Below are 27,904 nucleotides of genomic sequence, written 5' to 3'. Positions count from 1 at the left end.
TCAGGTCATGTTCCCAGAGTCCTGGGACTGAGCCCCACATAGAGCTCCACGCTCAGCAAGGAACTTGTTTCTCCCCCTACTTCTGCCCCTCCCCCTTCTCATGCTCTTTTTCTCTCAAATAAAATCTTAAAAAAAAACCACTTCACACCCAGGTGGCTAAGATTAAGGAGAGATCATGTGTTGGGAAGAACACAGAGAAACTGGACCCCTTGCGCTGTGGCAGGAATGAAAGTAAAACAGGGTAGCTGCTTTTGAACAGTCTGGCGGTTCATCAACAAGTAAACACAGAGTGGCCAAGTGAACTAGCAGTTCCACTTCTAGGCATAAACCTAAGAGAAATGAAAATATATGTCCACACAAAATTTGGGACACACATGTTCACAGAAGCATTACTCATCACAGCCAAATGGTGTCAGAACTCCCCAAATGTCCGTGATACGGAGGTGTCATCGTGGGGCCATATTCCACAACATGCAAGACCCCTGGAGCCGCTGTGCTAAGTGAATGGAGGAAGCAGACACAAAAAGCCACATGTTGCTAAGACGCCGTCCACCCAGAAAGGACAGCGTCACGAACAAATCAGGAGGGGCCAGGGGCTAGAAGAAGGACAAGGGGAGTGACCGCATATGGGGATAGGCTTTCTTCTGGGGTGACAGAAAGTTCTGGAACCTGGTGTAGAGGTTCTGGTCTAGGTTATACAGCGCACTTCATGCCACTAAGTGGTACACTTTGAAAGGGTGAATTCTAGGGTGTGAGAGTATGAGGCTGTTTTTTAAAAACATGAAAACCGTGAGGTAGTTGCTGGCATTCTGATGCATAACCATCACCAAAGTGCTCCGTGAGCTGAAAACGTGAGCGGTGACGCCAAGTGGCTCATGATCCTGCTTGTTTTAAAAACAGTGTTTATGTGAAAGTGTGAGGTTTTCTAGAGTCCCTCCGAGTGACCACTGCCCAGGGAGAAGGCTGGGAAGTAGAGTTGGGGCTCTGCAAGGACACGCTGCCTGTGTCACCTCCAGGCTCTCAGGCAGGCCAGACCCATATCACCCAGATGGCAGTGGCTCCTCAGGGCAGGGCTGGGGCTCCCCAGGGCAGGGGAGCATCAGTACCTCTGGGGCACTGTGATTAGAATGCACACTATTTCCTCTCAAGAAATCCATGCAACAAATGGTGGCTGTGGTTCTAGCCCAGTCCCGTGTCTGCGTTCCCATCCTGGCACCCTGGCTGCGGGAGGCTGGAAGAGGGGCCGACAGCCAAGGGGACTGTACACACCACGTCTGGCCCTCTAATTCAGCGCATAGTTAAACTGGTTTGCAAACTTCTCGTGCTTCTTCCGGTCCATCTGATTCATGACTGTGACCACTCTTTGCACAGCAGCCCTGTGGGGAAAGCAAAGCGAGAGAAGATCAGAGAAGCCTGGCCAGGGCTCTGGGCTCCGAGTGTGGTCTGGCTGGGATTAGGCCCTAGTCCTCAGTGGCTGCCTCATGCAGACCGCTCAGACTGTGCAGATGGGCAACACAGCCCAGATGTGGCTGCAGCTTACCTGTCCGGAGCCTAAAGCAACCCCATGGGAGCTCCAAGCCCCGAGCCCCCAGGATCCCAACCTCACCAGCACCAGGCTGCACCAAAGACTGACAGCAGAGCCTGCCCAGCAGGCCGGAGGGGGAACAGACTGAGGGCGCAGGCCCCATGCACAGCACCCCAGGACAGAGCCGCGGGGCAACACGGCAGGCCTGCCAGCAAAGACTCGAATGGGCCATCAAGTGTGTCTCGCTGCCCAGCCTGTCTGCTGCCTGTTCAGCAGGGCCCTGGGCCCAGAAGGAAGCCTCCGAGGTCGCCAAGCAGTGATGCCCTGCTGCCCCCAAGTGCCCAGGTGACTACCAGGTGCAACTCCGGGGCTCAGTCACCTTTGGTCCTCCAACAGGATGAGCTCATGGGGCTCCCTCCTGTCTAACCCTGCATAGGCCAAGTATGTGGTGATGCTGGCCAGGATGGACATGCCTCCTACAGCCGCCGCATGGAGCAGAATGCCTTCCAGGTATCATCAGCTTGAGAAGGCCGCCCCACGAGGATGGCCTGACGGCACCCATGATGTGTGCATAGATCCAACCAAGGAGCCCATGGCCTCACAGGGCTTCCTACAGGAGCACCCTGAGTGTGCTCATCTGGCCAGCCCCGGTGGTGGGCAGGCAGTGAGAGCACTGGCTGGCAGCCTTCCTGCCTGAGCCCTGCCAAGTCCCCAGCCACGAGGCATGTCCAGCTGGGCTCTGGAGATGCCCCGTCCCAGAGCCCCCTCCCCGGCAGCACTAGCCAAGGTCTGCTAAAGCAGAGACCCATGTGGTGTCTCCCAGTCTCGGCCGGCCTCCCCTGCCCGCTGTCCCCATGCGGACACCTCGGGGCACAATCACAAGACAGCCCCCCAGGGCCAGCTGGCCCCCCACCACCAGAAAAGGAGGGAGTGCTGGCTGGTCAGTGAAGCTCATCCACCACCTTCGGGGTGACCAGCTTCAGGCCCCTCTAGGGTCCCCAAATCCAGGGGCAGGGGGCAGACATGGGGAGAGTAGCTCTTACTTGGCGAACACCTTCTTGGCAATACGTGCGCGGGCAGTGTTGGCCCGCCGCTTCAGGTCGGTGAGGCCAGGATGCTTCCTCCTCTTGCCCTTGCTGCTCCTGCTTGACCCAGACGAGCCAAGGTCCACTCCAGTGGCAGCCTCCACATCTCTCATAAACTCGGGGTCCTGCCAATCTGCAAAGAGATCCCAAGATTCCAAGACACTCCTGACACTGACCAGAGAGCCCCTCTCCCAAGCCCTGACCCGTCTCGGCCCACTGCTGGCTAGCAACAAAGGGGGCGGACGGCAAGGCAGAGCTGCCCACCCATCCTGGGCCCACAGGCCCCTGTGCCACCAGATGCCAGAAAAGAGCTGGGAGGGGACCCAGAAGCTTCATCTGGCCCCCCAGGCAGGAAGGTAGCTGAGATGGGCGCCAGTGGCAGGCTACTTCCCAGCCTCCAGCAGGACTGGTCCACCTGGCCCCCAGTGACAGCGGCCAGACCCATCTGACGACTGGTGTTTGGGTGCAGCAGGGGAGCAAGGGCCCAGCGCTCAGGACAGGCTGAGCTTTCTTTTTTACTTGTCCAAAGAGGACTTGGCAATGGGCTTCAATGAGGGAGTCAGTTTACCAGGGCAGTTCTGTTCTTCCTGCTACGGCCCAGGTCAGGCAACGCAGCAGGGGACGCTGTTCCACTTACCACAGAGCCTGGCCTCGCCAGCCTGGGGCTGCACCCCAGCCAGGCCAGCATGCTCATTTGCCAGGACCAAGGAATGCTTTCACTGTCTCATGCCGGGGTCCCCACGGCCCCACTCATGCCCTGGCTTCTCCTTCCCATCCTGGCCTCAGCTTTCTGGTCCCAGTAGGAGCGGGCCTGCGTCTGGTGGTGGGGTTGGGCTCTGTGATATCAGGCGCATCCTGGTCAGGAGGGTGACAGCACAGCCCCCCTCATGTGCCCAGACCTTGGGCCACTGAGCCCAGCTCACAGGAGGGTGCCAAGCACCCCACATGCCATTGGTGCCCACCATGCCCACTGGAACCCCATGGAACATGCGCCCCAAACAGATGGCTGAGCCTCCCCAAGTTGATTTTTTGAAGTGAAGGAGTACAGGGCCGCACAATTCAGATCCAGGAACGATTAATCCAAGATTAAAGAAAACTGTCTAAACAGTTTATCTCCCATAATAAGAAGGCGCCACAGTTTAGGGGCCCAGTGAATGGAGCAATTGTTTAAACACCACGGAAAAATACCGGCGGCCGGGAGAGATGGAATGAGCATCTCAGTAAAATGAAGGAGCAATTTAAAAGCCTTTGAGGAAAATCAATAGCTGCCGGGGCCGCACGGCCTTCCTGTGCGCTGGCGGGCCTGGAGCTTGGTGCATTGTCACCAAGGTTAGCGCCGGGGAAAGAAAATTGCTGCGCGTGCGAGGGAGGCGGGGATCAATACTGTAGTTAGTAAAGAGATGCTATTTCACATCTGACTGGCCAGCGCCGGCCCGCGGCCGCAGCCCGATACCTGTTGTTAACAAGTCACCGAGGCCTGGAGAACCAGATACTCTTCAGGGTTGACACAAAAAATACGCACTTAATTTGCTACTGAGTGTGAGCCACCAGGGAAGGCCTCGCCCCACGGATTAGTAGGTCAGGGGCCCCTCCCTGCTGCTGTCTCCGGCCTGGGGGCTCAGACACAGCATCAGCCTGAAATCTCAGATCTGTCAAAGGGAAAGACCCCACTAATGACGATAAACTCCACCTGGCTGGGACCCTCACATGCAGGCCAGCACTGTCCCCACACACATGGGGGCTCCGGGTTCCACAACGTGGCTTTCTTGGGACAGCGAAAGCCCCAGGTGGCCAGGACCTCCAGACTCTAGCCCAGGCTTGACAAACCACAGAGACTCCGAGACGGGTCAGAGGTCTGATGGGTAACCCCCACATTCTGAACATAACCACATGCTTCCCAGAGAGTGACAGCCACTTCTAGGGGACACCATGTGACCCTGCTATTAAGGGGTCCTCAGGAGTCACAGGGTGGCCAACCTGTGGCATGTGCCCAGCACAGGGCACCAACACACATACTGTGTTGAGACAAGTTCCCCAAGTTGTCCTGAGAACACTTTTGCAGTTCAGGGCCTGAAGCTAATCTATCAGCCAGAACCTGAAATGGCCTCTGTGTGGAACTGGCTGCCGAGACCTGGGGCTCAGGGCTTACCTGGGACCTTCTTATGTCTGCCTGGGCATGCACACATGCATGCACATCCCACTTGGACACCCGTGTGCACACACCCATGCACACCCCATTTGCACACCTATCCCACTCACACACCTGTGCACACGAGCACATGCACTCACAGCTGTGTGCACACACACATGCCCCAAACCTCCCATGCTACAGAGAACCTGCCGCTCTCCTCTCTGGAGCATGGGCTTCAGCCAATAGCCTTCTTACCTTCATTCTCCAATTTCCTTAAAAACGTGATTCAGAACCCAGACCCGAGCCACCAAACAACATGATGCTTTCTGGCCGTGAGTCCGTTTCTCCCGGGGGGCAGCGATATGAAAACCTGGCCCAACCAGAAGCCCATGTCCCCCGGGGTGCTGCCATGAGTTACAAACACACTGGAGGCAGCAGGTAGCCGCTGGGTCCCAGGCTATCCCCCCACACAGCACCCAGCCATCTGCTCTGGCCCCAGACCTACCTGCATGCCCCGCCCCCTTCTGCAGCCGCCTCTGCTCCCAGGCCCTGTCCTCTGGCTGGAGGGGCCGGCCCATGTCATCTCTGGGGATGATCTTCCCGTGGAATGGACACTGGGACAAAGAGGAGAGAAGTTCTGGCCACAGCCACCTCCCTCACTCTGGCTACCTGGTGCTCAGCGCAGCACGGGCACAGGAGGGGTTGTGTGGGGCAGGCATACAGGAACCAGCGTAGAGCACTGAGGTCCTGGACGTCAGACCCCCAACCCCAGGCACGAGGTGGTGGCAGAGCAACGCGGGCCAGCCATGGACAAGCCCTCTCTGAGGAGGGGCCCCATCAAGGGCCACAGCTGACTTCACAGGGGCCGGCGAGAGCCCAGCACTCCATACAGCCACCCCATTCCAGCGGCAACCATGCCCATGTGTGCCTGTGGTCCTTGCCAGCCTTGGCTGCCACCTCACCTTTAGCCGGTCCTGGCGCTCACAGAGCCGGCCATCGGGCCTCGGGGCACGGCACCGGTGCTGGACGGGCTCGAACCTCCCTGCGAAGGTAATGGAGCGGCTCTGCAGCATCTCCGAGACAGCGGCACTGTCCACTTCTGTGTCCACCTCGCTGGGCTTCCAAAAGCGGTGCTCAGAGTCACACCTGCAACACCAGATTCTCAGAGCCACCATGGGGAGGCTGCCTGGCACTGTGGCCGCAAGGCCGGGCCAGGCAGGGCAGTCTGAGGATAGCGGACCCAGACTTCTGGACCCTGTCACAGGTGCTACAAGCCCAAACTCAGAAAGGGTCCTCCCCTATCCAGCCTCCATGGCTGCCCCCAGCCTGCCAGGACTGCAAGCTCCCCAGCAGGTTAACCAGTGGATCCACCTGTGCCCCCTTCTTGTCTGTGGCCCCCAGAGGACAGCGCCAGCTGGCACAGCACAGGGACAGCTCCGGGAAGTTCTCGCAGAGCCCCAGGCCTGGCCCACGTGCAGGGTTGAGTCAGAGCACTGGAGGGGCAAGGATGGGTCATGAAGGGCCCTGGGCCCAGGCAGCCAATCCTTCATACCCCATGATGCCAGACTGTAGGAGAATGGTGCAGGATGTCTCCCTAGGAAGGCTCAGAAGAGGTCTAAAAGGCGCCCCCTGGCACAGTTCTGTGGTCCTACTAGAGCCTGCATGTGGTGATCGCCCCCACAGGGAAGGTGAGGCAGAGCTAGGCCCTGGGCCCGGTGGTGTTTGTGGGCCGGGGAAAGGTGGGACCAGACACACCCACACTCACTTGAGGATCTTTCCTGGCTGCTCCTGGCCCCAGTAGCACAGGTCCACCCCAAAGGGTACAACAGGTGCCCGGGCCCGCTCTGCTGCCAGCTTCCCAGCCTCCTCGTGTCCCATAGGCGTCCTAGCGAGGTCACAAGAACAGGACATGCTGACTGTGCATGCAGGAGCTGCCACAGGCCCCGTCTCTCCCTCTTGTCCTCTGCTCTCAAGACACAGACCCCGGGGTCAACACGTCCAAGCAGTGACCTCTGCCACCTTGGGCTCGGGGTCCAGGGCTGCCGCTGGGTCCTGGCACCAAGCCCAGAGGTCTTCAGGGAGCTCTGCAGGGAGCTGGTCTCAGATCTTTGGACTTCTTCCTGGGTCTGACACCTGTCCCCACCAGCTCTCCGAGGACCCCTCTCTCCCATGCAAGCCAGAGGCACAGACAGTGGCAGGTGCTCATCTAGCCCGGGGCACACTCACAGTCACCCCCACACAGCCAGAGGGGTCTGGGAAGCCTGCGCCAGGCAGAGGTAGGCATCTGGAGGTCACCTGGGGCTCGGGGCAGGGAGCGAGCGTCCACGTAGGTGGTGACGCTGGGCAGCAGCAGAGGTGGGGTCATGCGCCTCCTCGTCCTGCCTTGTTGTCCTCCTGGCCTGCAAGCCCCGGGCAGAAGGGTCCTTCTCCAGCCCTGGAACACAGAGGAGCTGTTCCTAGCCACTGCTCCCATGACCCCAGACCGACCCCCAGGGGCACTATGCTCTATCTCTACCCTCTGCTGGTGGCCCAGCAGTGATGACCCATGTCAGCCTGCAGCCAGGCTCCAGTTAGAAGAGGCCACCACGCTGGCGCCTCTGTACACCTCCACCAGAGATGGCCAGAGACGAGGCTACCAGGCTGCAGAGCTTTTAGGCCAGCGTCCATCCCAAATCCTCAGAGCAGGGTGAAGGGCAGATTCCTAGCACCATAAGGGCCCTCCCTGGCCCCCTCCGGCCCCTCTTGCAGGGCCTATGGCCTCACTGCCCCCGCGCAGGCCAGGGTCCCAGGGCAGCACACAGTGTGGGTGGCTTCAGCAGAGGCGTGCCACCCCAAACTCGCCGTGGGAGCTGAGGTCCTGTGGGCTGAGCGCAGTCACATGTGAGGACTGTGACATGCCAGGAAGGAAGCTGAGCAGCATGTTCCAGACAGAGGGCGAGATGTCCAGCAGGTCAGGTGTGTTGCATGCTCCCCAAGGGCTGTGGGGCCCAGAGCACACTGGAGCTTCAGAAGAGGAGGAGAGAGCAGAGACCTCCCCACAATGGACAGCGGTAATGACTCATGGACTGTAGTGGGCGCCCCAGGCGGTGGGCACCCCAGGCAGCGGGCGTGGGATGAAGCCAGATGGCAGCTTTCACAGCTCAGGTGCGGACACTGGATGTGCTGCATACCAATGTCAGCATCTTCGCTACTGGCCCCCAAAGCACAGAAAAAATACCTGGAGTTGGGAAGCAGTTGAAGAAATGAGACACTCAATTTTGCTGGAATTCGGGAACTACCCAAATGGCCCACTGAGTGTCAAGAAAAAGAGAGATAAAACATGGCTAGTAGACTTACAAGGAAACTTAAGGACGATAAGATGAAGATCCAAAAAGCTTCTAGAGAGGAACAGCAGATAGGGCAAAGGACAAGCATCCCACCGACACCAGTGTTTTTAACAGTGACCGTGAACGTGAAGTCTCTGGAGCTCCTCCTGAGAAGCTTGAAAGAGAAGACGAGCTAGAACTTTCTATCTAGCTCACTAGCACCCTGTAGTGCCTGTGAGGGACAGCCTCACACACATGAGACCCTTTCCGAAGCCACAGGAAGGCCTGCTTTGAAAACACTCTCTGAGCGAGTCATCAATCCATCCGTCAGGGAGGAAAGGGAGTTTGGGGCAAGGCTTGCAAGCGGGAGCACAAAGTGATACCTCTGCCTCTCACTGCACACCTGGCACCAGAGCTGAGCTGGAGTGAGCAGGGTGCTGGGCTGGGAGGGTCGCAGAGGGGAGGGCGGTGCAGACAGTGTTACGGGACCAGGACCGTGCATAGGAAACATGAAGATGAACCTTTCAAAAATAAGGGATAACTCAGAAAAATCAATGCTCTTACAATTTTATCAATATTGATGGAATGTTTTAAAAACTAGCAGAGGGGCGCCTGGGTGGCTCAGTGGGTTAAGCCGCTGCCTTCGGCTTAGGTCATGATCTCAGGGTCCTGGGATCGAGTCCCGCATCAGGCTCTCTGCTCAGCAGGGAGCCTGCTTCCTCCTCTCTCTCTCTCTGCCTGCCTCTCTGCCTACTTGTGATCTCTCTCTCTGTCAAATAAAAAAAAAAATTTAAAAAAAAATCTTTAAAAACTAGCAGAAAAAATATTAACCTACCAAATAAAAGGTGGGGAAAGAAAACCCAGTGGGTAATAAAGTGTCTGGAACATCGAACAACCAGAAACAATTCATTAAACAGATTAAAATCAGCTAAAAGGCAGATTAGTTCTAAAACTTTTAGCAACTTGTGGTCCACACAAGACCCACTTAAACAGTCAACAAGACGATGAAGCTAAAGACAGCCACGCAGACTCACCCTGTAGAGTGGAACGGAGAAAGCAAGGACAACCGTGTCTCCAGAAAGACCAGGTTTCAGGCTCCAGACACACAAGGAGAAATACAGTACACATGGTAAGTGGCTCAGGGGCTCGCCATGGCCGGCTCTGTGGACCCTCACACAATAGACCAAAAAGGCCAAATCCACAGCCACATGGGACTCAGCATCCAGGAAGCCCTTCAGAACACACGCATAGGACCACAGGCAGGAGGACCAAGGGGACCTCAGCGCCCCCAGACCACGTTCCTGGGTCATGGAGCAGCCAAGAGCTGAGCAAAGGGCAGTGAAGACCCAGACGTCAGAAACCTACACACACACTCTGACACTCCTTTCCTGAGCACACAGACTTGCGGTGTAGATGGCCCTGATGAACACAGATCCACCCAGCACCCTCCAACACCAACTCACGAACACTGGATTTAAAGAGAACAGGAAGGAACGTGGCAGCACCGAGGACTAAAGCGTGTGCTTTAGGCGTGGGCTCTCTGCAGCAGGGGCAGCCTGACCCAACTCGGGGACGTCCAGCCCAGTCCCCCGCAGCGTCACGGGCAGCAGCGGACGGGCCCCTTTCTGTGCATGGTCTCCCTGGCATGTGGCCCACACAGCTTTGCAGGGGCTCCAGAAGCCCATAGGCCCTGTGCAGGAAACATGTGCCCGCACCTACTGCAGATGCCTGGCAAGCCCGCCCGCTGCCCTTTCCCAGGTTCCAACAGCTGAGAGCGGAGGACAGAGCTGCTCGGGCGTGACAAGTCCACCAGGGTTCGGACCCCAGCCCAGATTCCATAATCACCATGCCACCTTGGCCCCAGCTCCCCAAAAGCCCCCAACATCCCCACTTGGGATGTTGACAAGACGTATCACTGACTATGCAGAGCCTGTCGCAGATAGCCAACCCCACGAGTGTGCACAAGCCACACACACGCGCCCGGGGTGCTGGGGGAGGCTGATAAGTGGGCACTGTGGCATTTAGATGGATACAATCACAGCCAAAGGATCAATATGTGAATTCCTAGGAGTTACAAGAATGAAATATATTTTTCATTGATTTGTTGTTTTAAACCATTAAAAAGATGGGTAAGCGTGTTAAAGCAGAGTAAATACTCAGGGCGCTAAAAAAAACACGACCATTTTCACATTGTTGTAGAAAATCAATCTCGTTGACACACACTTTCAAAGTAAAACCCCAAAAAGCAGCTAGTATGCCTCAGCCCGGGAGAGAGCATTTTCCGGCAGAGCCGGCCACTCGGCCATCAGACAGGTACGGGCCCCAGTACAGGAGCTGGGATCAGATTTACTCCCACCGTTGCTTTTAGAAAGAATCCTACAAATGCCCAAATCCCCTTTTTTGTTTAAATTGACCAAGTGGCACCCATTTGCCTGGAGCGCTAAGGCAGACAGGGCGGGAGCGATGAATCGATAGCGGGAAATGGAGAGGCTGCGGCTTCCGCACGGAGTTAGGCCGCCGAGCTTGACATTATTGATTTTACCTAGTTCAGCTGGCCTTGTAATTAAAATGTAAATTTGAGAAAGAGATTATGTCCTGACAGAAATGGTAGGATTAAGGGGAAGATAAAAGCCCCTCGCTGAAAATTCACAGAAAGAAACGAGAAAGAAAAAGCACCAGCTTCCGCAGCCGTGTGGATTTAGACCAATCTACTGCGGGTTCACCTGCATTTAATTGAAAAAACAGAGGCAGAATATAAACCAGCATTATGAACTGCTTCGGCTGCCACACTTCTGTGTCTGGAAGCCTCCAGAGCCCTGGGGCCTGCTGGGGCTCCCAGTGGGATTTAGGGTGGTGGCAAGGGTGGGCCCACCGGGGGCACAGCTGTCTCTGGGGCCCTCCCGACCCTCGAGACCCTGCGGCCCTAGTCCAGCTGGGTCCATCACCGCCAGGCCCCCACAGCCCACCTGTCTGCAAACACAGACCCACATCAGCCATGAGCATGACCTTCTGGCTTACGCACAGGATATCAGGAGCAAAGGGAAGGGAGCTAGCAGCAGTCTTGCCTCTTTTCCTGGGCTCCTGAGGTACCCTCCATGGGCCAGGCGTGGCTATGGGCACCAGAGACTTGAGCCCTCCTGGCCTCACGAGGAGGTGGCGGTCAGGTGCCCTGGGAGCCCAGAGCGGGAGGCAGACTGCACACTGTCAGGCTTGCAGACTATCGGGATTGGCAATGTCTCCGTGGGGACAGCTCATCTTTGCTCCCTCGTGGCTGGGGCCACGGCTGGCAGGTCCCCTTGCCACGGTTCCAGGGCTGTGCTGAGTCCAGGTGCATGTCCTGTGAGTATGGTTGGCCCACACAGCCTGTCGCCCAGTCCCCTCGGCCACTCCTGCTCAGCACCTCGCCAGTGGGAGTGGCGGCAGCCCCACCGCGCCTGCTGGAGGCCATGGCCTCCGTGGCACAGTGGATGTGGAACAGATGAAGCACTCTGCGGAATGTAGCCTTGCTCCCTGCTTCGACCAGAGCTGGCTACCAACACAGCTCCAGGCTGAGCTCTCTGCCCTCCAAGCAGGATGTGCCAAGGACCAGGCCAAGCGCCTGTGGCTGGAGAGGGCTGAGAGGACCAGCTGAGGGTCAGTGCAGGGGTCCCAGGCCCGAGGGGCAGGACCCGGGGTCTCTGAGCCCAACCTCTGCTGGATGCGCTGCTAGCCACAGGAGATGCTCAGGCTGGGGCTGCCCATCACCAGACTCCTCCGGTGCAGAAACCTGGAGAAGCGACCACACTGCACCGTGTGCGAGCTGCTCCCTGGCAGTCCTGGCCCCAATGCCCACTGCCCACTGTCCCAGCCTGGGCACAGGCAGCCTCGGGTGTGGCTGGGCTTCTGCTGGGCTCTGGCCTAGGCACAGGAGGGCGCTCACTGCTCCTAACAGATGCCTTGGGCAGCCCCCAGGTCCCTCGTGGGGGCAGGTGAGGCCTCTGGCCACAGGGAGCCCCTGATCCAGGGCGGTGGTGGTGGGGGGGGGGGGACGGCAGCATAACCGAAGCCATTTCAGGCACAGAACACAGAGGAATGAAGGGCAGGAGGGGTGCCTAGTGGTTAGAGGAAGACCTGAAAACTAAAACGTGAAGGCCTGCATGGCTGGGGCAGAGGGCAGGATGGGTGGCCGCTGCTTCCACATCCAAGCTGGTGCTTAGGGAGAGGACACCAGGCTGGCGGCCAGCCAGCAGGAGAGGAACCAGGGCTCTGGATGTGCTGCTTTGCGTGCTGTCCCTAACAGGCCCCAGCTGAGCTTCCTACCATCTACACCCTGTGGAAAAGTTCACATTTCATCTTATAGATTCAGAGACAAATCGACTAGTCTGTTTCTCCACAAAAGCCACGGGTCTTGTTTTTATCGGCCTCCTGTGTGTGTGCTGGGTGGATTCCACGGGTCCACACCCCATCTCACCAGACGGCCACCATGTTGGAGTGCAGACGTGCGAAAGAAGGAAACCCCAGACAGGAAAGAGAAGTCACAGCTGCTCAGTCTACACTGAGTAGTCTGAGCAGTCACAGCTACACAGTCTGCACTTCCCAAGGCACAACCCTCCGCTGCCAAGAGCTACACAGGAGCCCTGGGCCAGCGGCACAGTCTGTGACTCTACAGGTGGTAAGTGGGGACACCAGGGCCAATGAAGCCTGAGGACTAAGGAGCTGGTGAACGGCCAGCAGTCTCCTGGCACCTCGAGAGTCAAACTGCATACCCACAGCACTCTCCCCAGGGCACAGGAGCCATGCGGGCTCTCTGTCCGCTCTGGGGTACCTGCCCCCCTCCTGGACTTGCTCCCCTGTGCTGAGACCTGTGTATCCCCAGCAGGGCTGCCCTTCATGGAGCATCAGCCTGGCTGTGCCCAGTGAATGAGTGCTGGGGCCTGCCCACCATGGACAGTGGGAGCCCACGGTGGGGCAGGCCTCAGGGAGGAGCCTGGCCCGAAAGGACCTGGAGCACAAATGGGGAGAATCCCATGATTTTTAGTGACAGCTCTGCAGTGTTAGCAGGTGGGGTGGCCACCATGGCTGGCTCCCCTGCTCAGTGGGCTCCAGACCCCAGATATGAGGTCATGCCCTGAGGGTCAGCATCCTTAGCAGGACCCCCCTCCCGCTCCCACTGTACTCACCGTACTCAGGCTGCAGGTGGTCAGGGATGCAGGCCTCATACCCCTCCTTCTCTGGAACCTCGACAAAGTCCCCATCATCCTCATCCTCTTCCTCGTCCCCTGGGGCTGCCACCTGTGGAAACCGCCCCCCAGACCTGCCTATGAACAGAGCACAGAGGCCCGGACATTCCCAGTCCTGCCTCTGCGGGTCAGGCGTGGGCTACACCACAGCCCAGAGACCAAGGATTGTCTCCAGGCCTGGTCCCACTCCTGAGCTCATGCCAGATCCACAGCTCCGAGTCTAAACCATGCTCAACCTGCTCCACCGCCTGGTGCCCTTTGAAATGCTGGGAGAGGCGCGGAGTGAGTGTGTTTCCAGAGCCCCAGGACAGGCAAGGCTGCCCCTCCCTGCAGGCTGAAACACAGCATCTGGCCGTTCTTGGGGCAGCTCTGGGGATGCTGGTGTGACTACAGCATTTCTGAAATATTCTGTCCTTAAGAGTAACTTGTTAAAAAGCCAAAAAGAAACAGTTTCCTTTCAATGATGCCTCTTTCCCCACCCAGGTCAGTGTGGTGAGGGGTCCAGAGCTACCAGAGGAGCTGCGGGCAACCTCCACCCTAGCCTGCCCAGAGGGCCTGAAGAACTATAGGGAGCCGGCTTCCTTCCACAAGACCTGGACCCCTGCCCCAAACCCACTGGCTAAGTAGCACCTGGCCTCTTCATGGAGGTCCCCACGGAGGAGTTTGGGCCACCACACACTGGGGGAGTCAGGCTGCTGCAACTGGTCCCACATTCTCAGTGACCCCCCAGGAGTCAAGCCCCAGGATGGGACTTGGGGGACAGCAAACCACAGGGATCGCTCCTTCCTGAGAGGGTCACGGCAGGGAGGAAGCAGGAGCGCCTGTCCCACTGCCAACCCACCCGGGAGCACTCGGGGGCCAGCTTAGCCTGACCAGGATGTAAATCCCGCACTACAGTTTCAATCCCCCATAAGGAAACACTCAGGATGGGGAGCCCTGTTGGATAAACGCCAATCACGGAGGCAAACTCTGGAGAACCTCGTGACACGCCTTCTCTTCTGAAGTCTTTCTCCGCAGCACAGCTCACAGGCACCAGTGAGGCCCAAACGGAGAATGGACAGCCTGGGCGACACCGGGGGCGGGAGGCCACCCCAGGCTCGGCTGAGTCACAGACGCCAGCAGCTCCCCCCCACAGCTGCCCGTGGCCACAGAGCCAGGCCTGGTGGCAGCCACCAGCAACCACGTCTGTCCGTCTGTCGTCTGTCGTACCTGCAGCCCAGGATGCCTGCCCCCGGGAGGCATAATCAGATGCAAATGCACTATGTTTGGGCACAACCCAAGGCAGTGCATCTGGGAAGCTTGGCAGACATTAATCATCGGAAACTGTAATTTTTTGTTATCAGTCTAACACTGATCAAAAGGGAAGCCTGTCTCCACCACTGACCTGTGAAACGTCCCAATTATACTCTTTGGAAATGACAGGGGCACTTAACTCCCGAGCTGGGCAAATGATGGCGATCAATCACGTTTGAATAACAATGAGCCACGGACCTGAAAATTATTTTTGTATAGAATCTACCCAGGAATTTATGAAAGGTGGAAAGCAGCCCAAGGTTTTAGGGCATTACGGTTCTCGGCTAGTGCAGTGCGTATCAAACACTAAACAGAATTTATGTGTTTTAATTTTCTAAAAGGTAGATGTGGACGGGGTGCTACAATGCATAACAGAGCGCGGCGGGTTTTAAATATGGGGGTCATTTTCATAAAATATTACGTTCACCACTCACACCCTTCAATTTCACCAGGGACTTTTACTAAATTTTCATTTCCTAAAAAATATTCAGCTGCTTAGCTAACTATTAGGAATTACACCCTTTTTCTCCCCAACGAAAACTGTTTATTCCCGTGATGAAATACGGAGCCCAGTCGGCTCTTTGTTCTTAAATTAGCACCGACAACATCTGCCAGGTCGTACCCACCTCCAGGAGGACCCATGGGGTAAGAGCTGCCCCCTCAGGGTCCCCGCAGCCGGGCCGCTGGCCTCTGCAACAACCCACCTGTGCACGTGAGCAGGGAGCTCTCCGGCCACGGGTAGCCCCTGGACCCGTAGTGAACCCCGGCCAGAGACAGACTTTGCTGCTAACACCAGATCTGCAAATCCGCACTCCAGAGCCTCCGAGTTCAACGTGGAGTTCCTGGGGCTGCGACAGTGCTCTGAAACCCCCCAGGCCATGGGGGAAGGGCAGTGACATCTGCTGTCCAGATGCAGAGGAAGCCTCTCGACTAGGCACAGTGGTCGTTGCTGTGACACCTGTATGCCCTGCTCCAGGGCCTCACACCAAATGCTAGCTCAGAGAACAGAACACTGCCACCAGCCAGGCCAGAAAGCCCTCTCTAGGACCCCGGCCAAACAGCAAGGCCTGGGGAAACTGAGGCCAGCAGGTAGGAGCCCACCGGAGCCAGTCCCGGGGTGGGACAGGGAGGTGGCCAGAATCCAGAACTGAGGGAGGCAAGGCCCTGGGCAGGGCGTGGGGCAGGGGTGTGTGGACACCCTGAGAACCCTGGGAAGGAAGAAGATCATGCCACAAGGAGGCAAATGGTCCTCAAAATGGGGTCCACTTACGAACTGTTCTCATTCTGCAGCTCCCCACCCCGTCCCTGCGGCGTCTGGGCTGTGCACCCACCTCCAACAAGTGGAGTCCCTGGGCAGGCGGTCAGAACCCTGTGGCCCACCAGACGCCTCCCACACCGGGAGACGCCAGCTGGCTGCAGCAGGGAGGCGCCAAGGAGGCCTGTGGGCCTTCCGCCGGTATCCTAAAAATGGATTTGCATCCACAGTTAAAAGGATTTAGAAAAATGAGCTTCTAGGATCATAATTAAACAAGCAATAAAACGTCTAAAATATACAACACAATCAGCTTACAGCAGTGGGGGTATCAGGGCTCCTGATTATTGGAGGAGGAACGGGAAGAGCGACCTGGTCTGGGAGCGGGTCTGCCTGCCAAACGCACGAGATGCAGCTGGGACTGTTGAATAAATTTTGTACGATCTAATTAACTCGGTGCGCAATCTCAATTACTTTTCACCCAAGAAATCACTTTTGTTCAGTTTTATGTGTGTCTGTTTCCCTTTTTAAAAAAAAAAAATGATGTAAGGCCTCGTCAGACAAGTGAGCTCCAAACTGCATTTGTCTTTCAGCGGCTTGATGGCCATGCATTTAAAACCCCATTCTATCTTATAAACTAAAAATTAAACGTGCTCAGCTGTGATGGTCGTCATTGCATCTGCTATTTATATGCTAATGCCCTCCCTGGAAGGCCGTGCAAATTGCCCAGCCCAGCCAATATCTCATGTGCATCTCCAGTGGCTGGGGACGCGCCTTCAGAGGGCAGAGGACAGTGGGGCTGCGGGGCTGACTGGGGCAAGTGCAAGGGAACAGGGACCCCAGGCCACCACCACCCAGGCCACACAGAGGCCTCTCGGACGCAGACCAGACTACATGCACATGGCCTCCCACTCAGGAACGAGCTGATGCACAAGCGCCACCGTGTCCAGAGTGACTGGTGCCCCCTTTCTTGTCTGATCCAAATGGGCTCGGGATGCAGTTCCCCAGGGCTTCGCCCTGGTGACAGGCTGCCAGCGGCACATGCTGTGGGGCCATGGGATGCCTGGAGGTCCATTTCCAAGGCGAGGTGGGGTCCGGCCACATCCGTGCCCCAGCACAGGTAGTGACCCGGGAGCCGCAGGCGGGTAGCCTCTCCCCTGCAGCCACTGCCCTGGGGAGGCCCGTGGGAGCGGATGAGCCGTGGGACAGGATGCCAATAGCATGACCACGGAGCACACAGTGCTTCCTGGTTAGAGCCAGCCACTTGCCCGGTTCTTACCACCCATGGAAGCGGCACCCACACATGAACAGGGAAACCTGCTCCCTCAGCCGAACCTGCACAGGCAAAATGCAGGTGACCAGTGACCTCGGAGACTGAGACTCACGTGACTTCCCCCAGACTCAGTTTTCCCACCTATGTAATGGGGAGGTGACATCACCCACCTCCCAGGGCTGCTTGTGGGAAGGTCTTTAGGGGCAAGAGGTGCACAGCAGCATAGGGCGAGCCTGGGCGCAGTGGGGCTGTGCTCCAGGGCCGTAGGGCACAGGGGAGAGGGCTGGCCCTGAGCAGTGGGGAGCCTATGTGTGCTCTCCCAGCACCGGTGAGAAGGGCGGAGGCGTGTGGACCCCTCCCCCAGCTCCAAGCCCTCAGCCACAGAGTGGCCTTCAGCGTGATGGAGGGAGCCTCGTCTCCAGGAAGGTTGTTTACTGGCCCTGCCGAGCACAAGGTCCCCACTGCCTGCTGATTTAGTTTCCCTGCCTCCCTGGGGTGCCTGACTCGTTCAACATTTCATTCCCCAGCTTCCCGCTCTGTCCTTTTCACCTACAGGGAGCTGGCACTCACGTGGTTCCCACGGTACAGAAAACTTGTGGGACACGATGACAGCAAGAGCATCCAGGGCCCCTGCCCGAGGCGGGAGGAAGTTCCTCTGCCAGAAGGCCCATCCGCTGGGGAGACCACTCAGGCAGGCAGGGGTGGCTGGCATGGGAGAAAGCCTCCCAGAGCCCTGCAGGGTGATGTCTGCTTTTGGAATGAGGATGTGCTGGCTGTCTAAACCTTGTGGCCACTGTGTCAGATGGCTGGTCAGTGAGAACAGAGACACCCACACAAGCATCTCACCCACTTAAACCTACAACCGAGCCATTAAAAAAAAACCCATCTTCCTTAGAGTTTACATAAACTGATGCTTGAAGTTAATTTTTTCAGACATATTAGTTGGCAGGAAATTAATATTTTGTTAATTACACAATACAAAATAATTGGTGATCTTGACTACATAATTAAACCGCAGGCAATTTCAAAGTTTACAAAGGATTTTTATCAGTGTAATGAATGTAGCAGGCGCGGATTATTACACTCCCCACAGCAGCAGGCTGGAGACTAAATCTACCCAATGATGCTCCACATCGATCTATCTGAGATTTATCCCCAGCTGCTCCCAAACACAACAGAGACACACTCTATAAAACAAACAGTTAAACGTATTTAAACTGGCTTAAATACTTCTCAAAGTCCGAACCTCTGTGTCAAAGGGAAAACAGTATGTACAAACCAACAGCAACCCCAAACCAGAAAGGGCCACCTTCCAACACCCCCACCCCAAGGGCTTGTTCCCCATGGGCTGACTGCAGCGGCATACCAGCCAGAAGCCCTGTGTCTCATCTCCGGCCCATCCATCTGAAGTTCTCCAATACTGAATCCCTCGTTCCCAAGTCAGCACCCCCAGCTCGGCCTACTGTGCACAGTTAGGACGCTGAACCCCTGTGGGAGGGGAAACGCTAAGGCAAACCATGTAGGGCAGCTCGCTCGTGATTTCTAGGGACCGCAGCTGTTCCCGCAGCCACAGGCCCTTCGTGGAGCAGGAGCTGATGGGCAGATACACAGCGGCTATTCTGGGAAGCGACGCTCACCTGAGCGGGGCGCTGCCACTCAGCCACTCGTGCCCCAATCGCTTCATCTCCAGGTGCCGCAGCCCGCCAGTGCGGCGAGCACAATCTCCAAGGATTTCAGAGCAGTTCCTTTTTTCAATCAGCTTGTGGAGAAGCGTCTGGAAACCGTCAGCACGCTGACAGAGGCAGGAACGCTCCCTTCCCACTGCGCCACCTTCCCCCAGGCAACCTAGCGACTGGCTCAGTTGGCCCTGCTGTCCCTGCGCAGGAGGGGCTGGGCCCCTTCTCCCACAGCGCTCCTCTGGGTTGGCCTCCCACCCTTGCCAGCGCCCTCAGGATCCCCGACGCCCCTAGTACCCCCGATGCTCCGTGGAGCAGCATGGAGCTGCCCCAACCGGCTTGGTTGTCTGGGGGCAGTGCAGGAGCTGCCCAACAGTCCCAGCACAGTCAAGGCCCTGTGGGGGCCCTAGGGGTCCATGTGGGGACAACAGCAGCCACAGCAGAGCTAGAAGCCCAACCCCGGCAGTCCCAGGGCACCCAGGGCAGGGCTATTTCCACACGGGGAGCCTGAACCCACTCTGTCTCCTCCAGACCTTGGGGCATCTGGAGAGAGGGCTCCCAGCTGCTGCTCACTGGCCGCCGCAGGCTGGAACCCACCACCCGGAGCACCTTGTGCCTCCTGCTGGGAGGCTGCGGCTTCCAGGGACATGCAGACCCCTGCCTCACTAGGTCCAATAGGAGATGGGCCCTTCCCCTGGGGGCTCTACAGCCACAAGGCAAGATGGTTCTTCTGCCAGCTCTAGGCTCGGGGCCCTGTGGGCCCCAGTGGTGCTGTGGCCCCAGGCCCAGCGGGACAAGGTCATGCTGCCCAACCAGCCCTCATGGCTGCCAGGGCTCTCTCCAAAGCCCCTGCTGCTCTGAGGGTGCCTCACCAGCTCCTTCCCAGTGCAAGCCCCTGCTGGGGAGGGGGGGCTGGTCATCAGGGCATCATAAAGGGGGCACCCAGAGGAGCCAGCCCGATTCCCCACCCCTCCCTGCTATCAGGCCAGCCTCTGCTCTGACGCCATGATCCTGGCTTGTCTAAGGTTCAGAGCTAAATCCTGACATGCTGGGAAGAGCTGACCAGATTAGCTCCCTCTTGAGACCAGAAAATAACCTTCCTTTGCTGTAAAAAAAAAAACAACAAAAAACCACCTTGGTCCAAATTCACACAACTAACTTCTTAATGAGGTCACATCCCCAAAACAAGGCTCTTCAAGGAATCTTGTGCCCACAGAAACCCCTCTAGGACATCGGCAAGCAAATACCAGGCAGCATGCAGGCTGGGCTCCCTGCCCAGAACGTTCCTCTGATGCCACAGCTTTGTGGAAGAAAGGCAAGACCGCCCTCTGCCGGTCTCCGGGGACCCCCACACCTGCACCTGGAGGACAGCGGGGCAGATGCTCAGAAACACACGAGGGCAACGGCCCTGCAACAGGTGTCCAGTGGCCCTGGAGAGATCAAGGTCACTAAGGTCCAAGACCCAGCCTGTCACCTACTGTCCATCCTAGATCTGAGTGGCTCCAAATCTGCTCTCTTCCCCACTGGGGAATGCTGTTCCTCCCACCACAGAGCTCCTGCTGGAAACAGTTACATCCACCGAGAGCCAGGGCCCTGCTCAGTGGGCCAGGTCCGGGGTCCCAGCACCCTGGCAGAGAGGGGCACTCTGGGACCTGCCTTCTCACTTCTGAGAGGCCAGCAGCTGTGCTGACACCCCTCCAGCCCCGCAGTCCAGCTCTGGCTGTTCCACCCTGCTGGCAGGCCCTGAGAACAAAGGACACAGCTCTCAGGTCCATCCCAGACATCAAGGTCTAGGTCCTGGCACAGGCCACGGGAGGTATCTCAGGAACTGATGGACTTCACCTGTGCCCCATCAACAAGTGTGGGCCTGTCCCAGCTCTACAACCTTGCCCCGGGACCCAGCACTCAAGGTGACCAGCCACTCCCGACCAAACCACATGGGGCCCATGAGGTGCCACCCGACCAGCAGACACCTGGCCTGGACTGGCTTCCCCAAATGGGGCACCAGGCCACATGTTCACCCCACCTCGCCGCCCAGGAGCTCCTCTGTGGGGCCCTGCTTGGGAGGGCCTCCCAACTCCCCAAGCCAGGGACATGGCCCTCTGCATAAAGCCGAGGCCAAGTCCTGATTCTCGGTCTGTCACAAGCACCCTGACACCAAGCGCCCTCAGCTGCAATGTAGGTGGAAGGGATGAGCCCCTGAAGCCTGGAAGGCCCTTACCAGCTCACAGGAGCTCTGCTGGGGTGCTCGGGGGGCTCAGGGTGCAGCTGTGCAGTGGGGCTAGACTAGGTCTCAAGTCAGCCCATGGCCAGCTACCAGATCTCCTCCAGGGCCCTGGGATCTCCCTCCAGACTAGCTCACTCCCCACCACACCCCAGCTCTGCCACTCCCTCCTGCCGTAGACCCTGTTCCAACCCTTCATCCATAGGGAACCTGTTGCTCTCTGGCCCTCAGGGCCAAAGCCTCCATTTCAGGAGAGGAGCTCCCACCGAAGTAGGAACCAGAATATTCCCAAAGTCCAGTGATGCTTGCTGACTCAGAAAAGAGCTCAAAGAGATCTCCTTGCTGTCACTCCTCCCCAGCCCAGTGGTGGCACTCACCTCCCTCCGACGTCCCTCCTCAGGCTTAATGTCCAGCTCTTCCGACCGCCGCAGGGTGGTTTCCAATTCTGCCTTCAGGTCGATGGCAGCTTCTAAGTGCCCACCGTGGATCCCCGCGCGGGTGAACAGCTGCCAATGAGGGGGCGCATCACTTGGGCGGACCAGGGCACCCTCTCCATCCCCCCAACTCACCCCTGCACACCCCATGGAGCACACAGTCCTTCCCCACCAACCTCCCCACCCTGCATCATCCCTGCACACCCCGGCACGTGCGACCTCACCTGGACCCAGGATGGCACAGCCCTCCCCACCCCCTTGCAGCATCACCCCTGCACACCCCATGGGCCCCTGACTCTGCCCCAGGACACCGGCACACACGGACCTCACCTGGACCCAGGAGCGCACAGCTGGCAGGAACTTGTTCTGGATAAGCTTGAGCGCATCCCGGGCTGACTGGATGACGGCATGGTTGTCCTCGTCCTCATGCACCCTCAGGCTGTCTGGAACAAAGCATGAGGGTCACTGAAGGAGCCAGGGTGGGTCACCCAGCACCGTGGAGGGACCACCCGCACTGCTGCCCACCCTGCCCCAGCCACGTTCTGCCCGGGACCCTGCACCTCATGCCTGAGAAACAGATGTGCTACTTAAAGATCTGGCTTTGGTGGGGACCATCTCCCCCCGCACATACTAATGCCTCCCCCCACACCACACCCCAAGGCCCCACACGGCTTTCACACAGATACACAAGCCCCAGGCCATCCAGCAAGCCCGGGGAGCTGTCAAGCCCCCTCCCCCATACAGCCCATACCACGGCTCAGTCCCACGGGCCCCCCTCTGCATCCTGTCACCTGATCTGTCTCTAGCCAGGCAACCCACCTCCTGCACATGGCCTGCTCCCTGGCCCCCAACAGCTGTTAGCTCCCTGGGGCTGCTGATACCCAAGAGGTCCAGGGGCAGCAGGTCTTCACACAACTAGGCTGACCAGCCTTCCTCTGTGAACACTCCTAACGGGCCCCCAACCACCCACACCCCACACGCTGCCGGGCCATACGGGGCCCTGCCTCTCACATGGCATCCTTGCAAACGTGATGGAAAACCACAATCCAACTACGTTTCCCTCCAAGCCAGAGTGGGGGGCACCTGATCCCTGACAGTCACCCTCTGATCCCGATGGGCCAGGGACCAGGCACTGCAGCCTCCCCAAGGGCTCTCCAGTCCCCCAGAAAATGAGGCCAGCCCATCACAAGGAGGATCTCAGGGTGGAGCCACGGACACTGAGCCTTAAGTCACCCCTCACCCCAACCTTGGGAGTCTCTTCCCTGCTCACCGTCTGGGGAAGTCTGGGTTCTCACCAGCATCCCTAAGGCCCGTGGCTGAGGGGAGAGAGAGCCCTGGCCGGCCAGCAGGAGCTACCAGTTACCTGAGGATAGCTCCACATTCAGCATGTACTTGTGGGAACCCAGCCCATGGCACCGCACGAATTCTTCCTCGTCACGGTCTCTGTCGCTGTCCTCCTCCTCCTCGTCCTCGTCCTCCTCCTCCTCTTCATCCTTGGCCCCTGAGGTGGTCTGAGGGGGCCCCGCCCCACTGCTGGCTCCTGGACAGCTGGCAGAGGCAAGCAGGGTCTTGCTACAGCAGGGCTGCTCCTCGTCTCCGTGATTTCCTGCACTGGCCCAGCTAGAGGCACTCTCCACAGACACATCGAAGGCCACTGTGGGCAATGAGGCGCCCAGGCCTGTGGCAAAGTCCAGTGGCACCAGCAGCCGAAAGCAGCTCTCCACCTCTGTGAGGCAGCGCCGGATCTCCTCGGCCATTTCTGTAAACACATGTATGGCCTGTCGGGGCCACCAGCACAGGGCACTGCCTCCCCTGGTGCAGGGCCCAGGATCAAGGGTAGGGCAATGTTCCGGGAGCAGGTGGGCCCAGGGGCAGGTGGGCTGGGGGGTTACATGTCACATGGAAGTATAGGTCTCCTCCTGCCCCCCAGCAGAGGCCAGTGCCCTGGGCGTGCAGAAGCTTGGTGACTACTGGGAAACCACCAGCTCAGCAGCATGAGGCTGCCCTCTGGGACGTCCTCAGAGACACCCTCAGGTCTGGACTTTGGCCATGAGGGTCACGGTGCCCCGGACACTGAGTGGGATGTGCCACCACGGACAGAGCTTTCGGACAAGGGAGGCCCGTGGGGAGCCATCAGCACACACACCATTTCCCAATCCTCCCTTTGGAGCACATCTCGACCATTCCATTCCTGCCAGCCACTTGCTGATGGGATCTGCCTGGGGCCAGCCAGCACCCTCCTCAGGTGACAGAGGCCTGCTTCCAGGCTCCCCCTAGGCCAGGCAAGCCAGAAATGCCTTAAGCTGGGGCCTGCCCGTCATGGAAAGGGCCGAGTGCTCAGAGGGATCAGGTTTTGGAAGTGGGGGGTGCTGGCAAGAGGAAACAAGGGCCATGAGATGAACAAACACATATTCCCTGCTTCCTCCAGCAAAGAGACTTTCCAGGAGTCGTAAAGGAGAACTTCCATTCTGCATCACCAGGGGGCGCGGGAGAGACGCGGCCACCCAGAGATTCCTGAGAACAGGGCTCAGGTCTGCCCTAACCTGGGCACCGAGGGTGGGCTGCACAAAGCCCTGGTGCAGCGCAGCAGGCCCAGCGCCCTCAGGCCTGGTAAGTCACTCACCCTCCATCTCCCTGATGGCCCGCTCAGACTTCTCCCGGTAGATTCTATCCAAGCGCTTCTGCTTCTCCTCCTCCCGCTTTCTCTCTGCCACAGTCCGCGCACTCACATCCTGAAAATCCACCTGGGAAATTGAAGGGGATGTGAGACCTGACTGCACAGAACACAAAGAAAGTAAGTCAAACAGACCTAGGAGACGTGCCAGCACAGAGCCAGATCCTCCGGGTCCCTGGGGTCCAGCGCTTCCAAACGCAAGGAAACACATTTGACAGCAATGATCGATCCCCAGCCGAGCACAACCAGCCCACAGTCCAGAAAGCAGCATGCCTCCGAGAAGAGTGTGTGTGCCAGGGAGTGGAAGGAGCCACTCGCTCCACCCCGGGACCTAGAAACACCCCAGGAGGGGACCTGGACATGCAGTGTCAGGCAGCATGCTCAGGCTGTAGAGGGGACCAGCCAGCTGCCCAGACAGGAGGGCAGGGGTGGTGGCAGCCAATCCTGGAGGGTCTCATGCACCCAGGACCACCAGAGCCCACAGCAGACCCAGGAGGGATTCAACTCCAGGACACAGAACAGGGTTGCATCTGAGAAGCTAACCCCTTTCTCCCACTTGGCTTTCTGTGAAGTCGGGACCAGAGTCCCAGCTCTCTCCACCCAGACCTGCTGCCCTGCTCCCAGGAGCCCTGCCCCCCACACTGGCTGGCCCTGAGAGGCAAGTCTGTCCACTAATGCAGCACAGAGCGTGTGGCCTGCCCACCTGTTTGCTGTGTCTTAGAAAGTGGTAGCCAAGAGCCAGCTTCTTGTAGGCCGTGCCGTACTTCTCATTCCACCCTTGGATGGCCCGGGTGGCAGCCTGTCGCAGCCTCTGGGCCACCTCCCTGGGGGGCGGCAGGGGCTGCTCATGGTCAGTGCCCAGTGTGAGCTCCAGAAACTCCTGGAAGTTGGAAACAACCAGCATCCTGAACTGGTGGGACCGGGCGAAGAGCTCATCTATGGCCTGGAATGCGGAGAGGCGGATCTCGGCATGGTCCTGGCTCAGCTGGGCCATGAGCAGGTGGTAGGCACGGCTGAGTTGCTCCTCCGAAGACCTAGGGACACCAGTCATCCTTGCCAGGGCCTGATCCTGTATGTGTGCACAGTGTGCAAAGCAGCAGGGATGCACCCTCTCCCACTCCCCTCTCCTGGGTCCCGAGCAGGCTGGACCAATGACTGCCCTCAGGTTCCCGCATATTTCTCTACGACCCACAAGCAAGAATGGCTTTTACGTTTTTTAATGAAAGAATAATACTTCATGACATGTGGAAACCACGAGAGCCAGTGTCAGTGCCCATCAAGTTTTATTGGGACACAAGCACAACCGCCCCGTCACATTGTGCCTGTTACTGTCCATGGCTGAGAGGCCATCGCAGAGATTTTATGGTCTGCAAAGCCTCAAGGAGTTACAGTCCGACCCGAGCAGAGACCCCTGGTCCCCAGCCTCCCCTGCAGGCTCGGGAGGGCACTGAAGCAAGGAGGAAGGGACCCGCCACCCCTCCCCCCGCAGAAGCCGGCATATACCCTGCCCCCTCCTGCCGCCCCTCCCAGCTACCTTCCCTGCAAAAGAAGCCACCGCTGTTCTGGGTCTCCAGGGAAACCTGATCTGGGCTGCAATTTTTTTGTCAAAAGCTAAAAACTTCATTACTTAAAATCACTTACGTTTTCCTGTTTTGTAAATACAGGATAAGGACAATCAGTGAATCTCAAAATTTGTTCCAGTTGAAGCCACCTTTGAAGTGTTAAAGCCCAAAACGCCCTCCCCCTCAACCTTGGGACCACTGCCCCACAAGGTGACTGCCCACCAGAGCTGAGACCTGCAGGGTCCTGGGGGAAACATCCTGGGCCTTTCCTTCCCTGTACAGAGGCCATGGTGGGGGCAGACGGGCAGGGCTGACAGACAAGGTGGTGGGAGGCCTGCCCCCAGGAGTGTCTGGACCTGCACAGCCAGCCAGTGTTGAAACGCTGAACCTTAAGACATACTTGCAAATTTTCTTCAGTTCCTTCATTTTCTCAGGACTCAGCTGGGGTTCTCCCGAAGTCGTGAGCTCTTCAACCAGGTTGGACAGTTTCTGATCCATATCTAGAAATACGCGTGGCAGAGACACGGAAGGACCACCTAGCCTTTGCGGTCTGTTACACGTTTCCTGAGCTCACTGTGTCCTGGGCATTCCGGGGGTCTGCAAGGCTTGCCCCTCCAGCCCTAGCCTCTGATGTGACCTGGCTGCGGAAATACAACGCAGATGGTATTCTGGGCACAGCATTTTGGGTGGTAAATCAGGAAAAGCACAACAGAAGAGTAACTCTAGAGTCCACATGTGGGAGGTACCTCAGCAACCCAAGAATTCAACTGCCTAGATAAAATTTAAATGAGCTTTTCCCAAAGGTGCCTGTGGCCCTTTCTCCCTTCAGCAGCACAGGGCTCATTCACAACCCACAGGAAGCCTCTGCAGATCACAACCCACAGGAAGCCTCTGCAGACGGCAGAGCGAGTGGCTACGGGCCAGAATCACTTGCACCCAGAACTCCAGGGCTGAGCAATGCAGCAGGTTTGCAGGAAGGGAAACGAAGAGCGAGACTGATGGCCCAGGAAGTCGGTCATTCAGCAGGAACTGAAACTGGGGGCAGCACGGGGGTCAGGCTGGCTGGGGGGCTGCTTTATTTGGTAGAAGGAGGGGCCGGGCCCAGCACTGTACACGCGCCCCTCCAGGAGCCACTCTCAAGCAGTAACGTTTGTCACTGACACTAACTCAGTACCCGCTTGGCAGGTGTAGGGAGCTGCTCATCTCATCTGAGCACCCTCCCGGTATCCCCCACTGACCATGGGTCCCTCCCATGGACTCTGCCAGAGCTCCTAAGCCCAGGGCACCATGGCCACACAAGACAGAAGAGGGGGTATCCCAGAGAGGAGGAGAAAGCAGTGACCAGGGAGGAGGAAGCATCCAGAAAGCGGAAGGGGTCAGGGTCAATGTCCTAGCGAGGAGAAGAAGGGGACAGTGGGGTGAGGGGAAGGAGGGGACCGTGTGAGGGGAAGAGGAGGAGGGGGAGGGGCGGCGGATGAGGATGGATAGGTGTCCCAGGGAGGGGGAGGAGGGGAGGCGTCCTGGGTGGGGAGAAGAAGGGACAATGTCCTGAGGGGCAGGGGGAAGAGAGATGGTGTGGTGGGGAGAGGAGGAGGAGGTGGTGGTGGTGGTGGAGGTGTGGGAGGGGGAGGAGGGGGAGGAGGAGGGATAGTGTCCCAGGGAGAAGGAGGTGGTGGTGGTGGTGGTGGTGGAGGGATGGTGTCCCAGGGAGGAGGAGGAGAGATGGTGTGGTGGGAGGAGAAGGTGAGGGAGGTGAGGGAGGGGGAGGAGGAGGAGGAGGAGGAGGAGGAGGAGGGGGAAGGGGAGGGGGAGGGGGAGGAGGAACAGTTTCCCAGGGGAAGGCAGAGAGGAGTGGGAGATGGGGGGGTGGGGGGGGAGGAGGCGGAGGAGGATGAAGACGAAGGGGAGTGGGAGGAGGAGGGGTGGTGTCCCAGAGAGGAGAAGGATGGAGAGTTGGAAGGGGAGGAGGACGGCGAGGAGGGAGGAGGAGGGAGAGGAGGAGGAGGGGTTGGTGTTCCAGGAAGAAAGCGGGGCTGAGGGGCGCGTCCTGGGGAGAAGGACAGAAATAGTCCTGGCACGAGGCCGGCCCTCAGGACCCCGGCCCTCAGGACCCCGGCCCGGCTTCAGCCCCTGCCCGGTATCGCGACGACCGCGACACCTACCGCGTACCAGGCCGCTCGCCTCGCCCCTCCCCTTCCGGCAGGAACCCCGCCCCTATCACGTGCCCCAATTCGCCACAGTCATTGGCTCG

General features: G+C 58.3%; 1 protein-coding gene across 3 annotated transcripts; it reads right to left on the bottom strand.

The window, feature by feature from the left end:
• Positions 1-74: 74 nt before the first annotated feature.
• UVSSA (UV stimulated scaffold protein A) lies at positions 75-27,904 on the bottom strand. Of its 3 annotated transcripts, none has more exons than XM_032333557.1 (14): positions 27,816-27,904; positions 26,054-26,153; positions 24,795-25,125; positions 24,041-24,161; positions 22,781-23,176; positions 21,748-21,860; positions 21,361-21,489; positions 13,206-13,317; positions 7,037-7,175; positions 6,507-6,626; positions 5,704-5,887; positions 5,247-5,355; positions 2,569-2,743; positions 75-1,376 (listed from the first exon to the last, which is right to left on the bottom strand). In XM_032333557.1, exons 2-14 carry the CDS (start codon positions 26,149-26,151, stop codon positions 1,283-1,285), a joined length of 2,121 nt encoding a protein of 706 aa, XP_032189448.1. In that variant the 5' UTR covers positions 26,152-26,153; positions 27,816-27,904; the 3' UTR covers positions 75-1,282. The 3 variants fall into 3 exon arrangements, with proteins under 3 accessions (XP_032189448.1, XP_032189447.1, XP_032189446.1); XM_032333556.1 differs by having other exon boundaries at positions 26,054-26,290; positions 27,816-27,890; XM_032333555.1 differs by having other exon boundaries at positions 26,054-26,294; positions 27,816-27,886.

Source organism: Mustela erminea, chromosome 2 (genome assembly GCF_009829155.1).
Source record: "Mustela erminea isolate mMusErm1 chromosome 2, mMusErm1.Pri, whole genome shotgun sequence".
In the NCBI taxonomy this organism is placed as follows: Eukaryota; Metazoa; Chordata; class Mammalia; order Carnivora; family Mustelidae; genus Mustela; species Mustela erminea.
This window is presented reverse-complemented; position numbering and strand designations above follow the sequence as displayed.

Excerpts from the sequence above, each read along its gene's own strand:
- UVSSA (XM_032333557.1), bottom strand. The coding sequence starts at position 26,151 with ATGGATCAGAAACTGTCCAACCTGGTTGAAGAGCTCACGACTTCGGGA. Across the intron at positions 25,126-26,053 it reads GAACTGAAGAAAATTTGCAA|GTCTTCGGAGGAGCAACTCA; the intron begins GTATGTCTTAAG and ends TGGTGTCCCTAG. Across the intron at positions 2,744-5,246 it reads GAAGGGGGCGGGGCATGCAG|ATTGGCAGGACCCCGAGTTT; the intron begins GTAGGTCTGGGG and ends ATCTCTTTGCAG.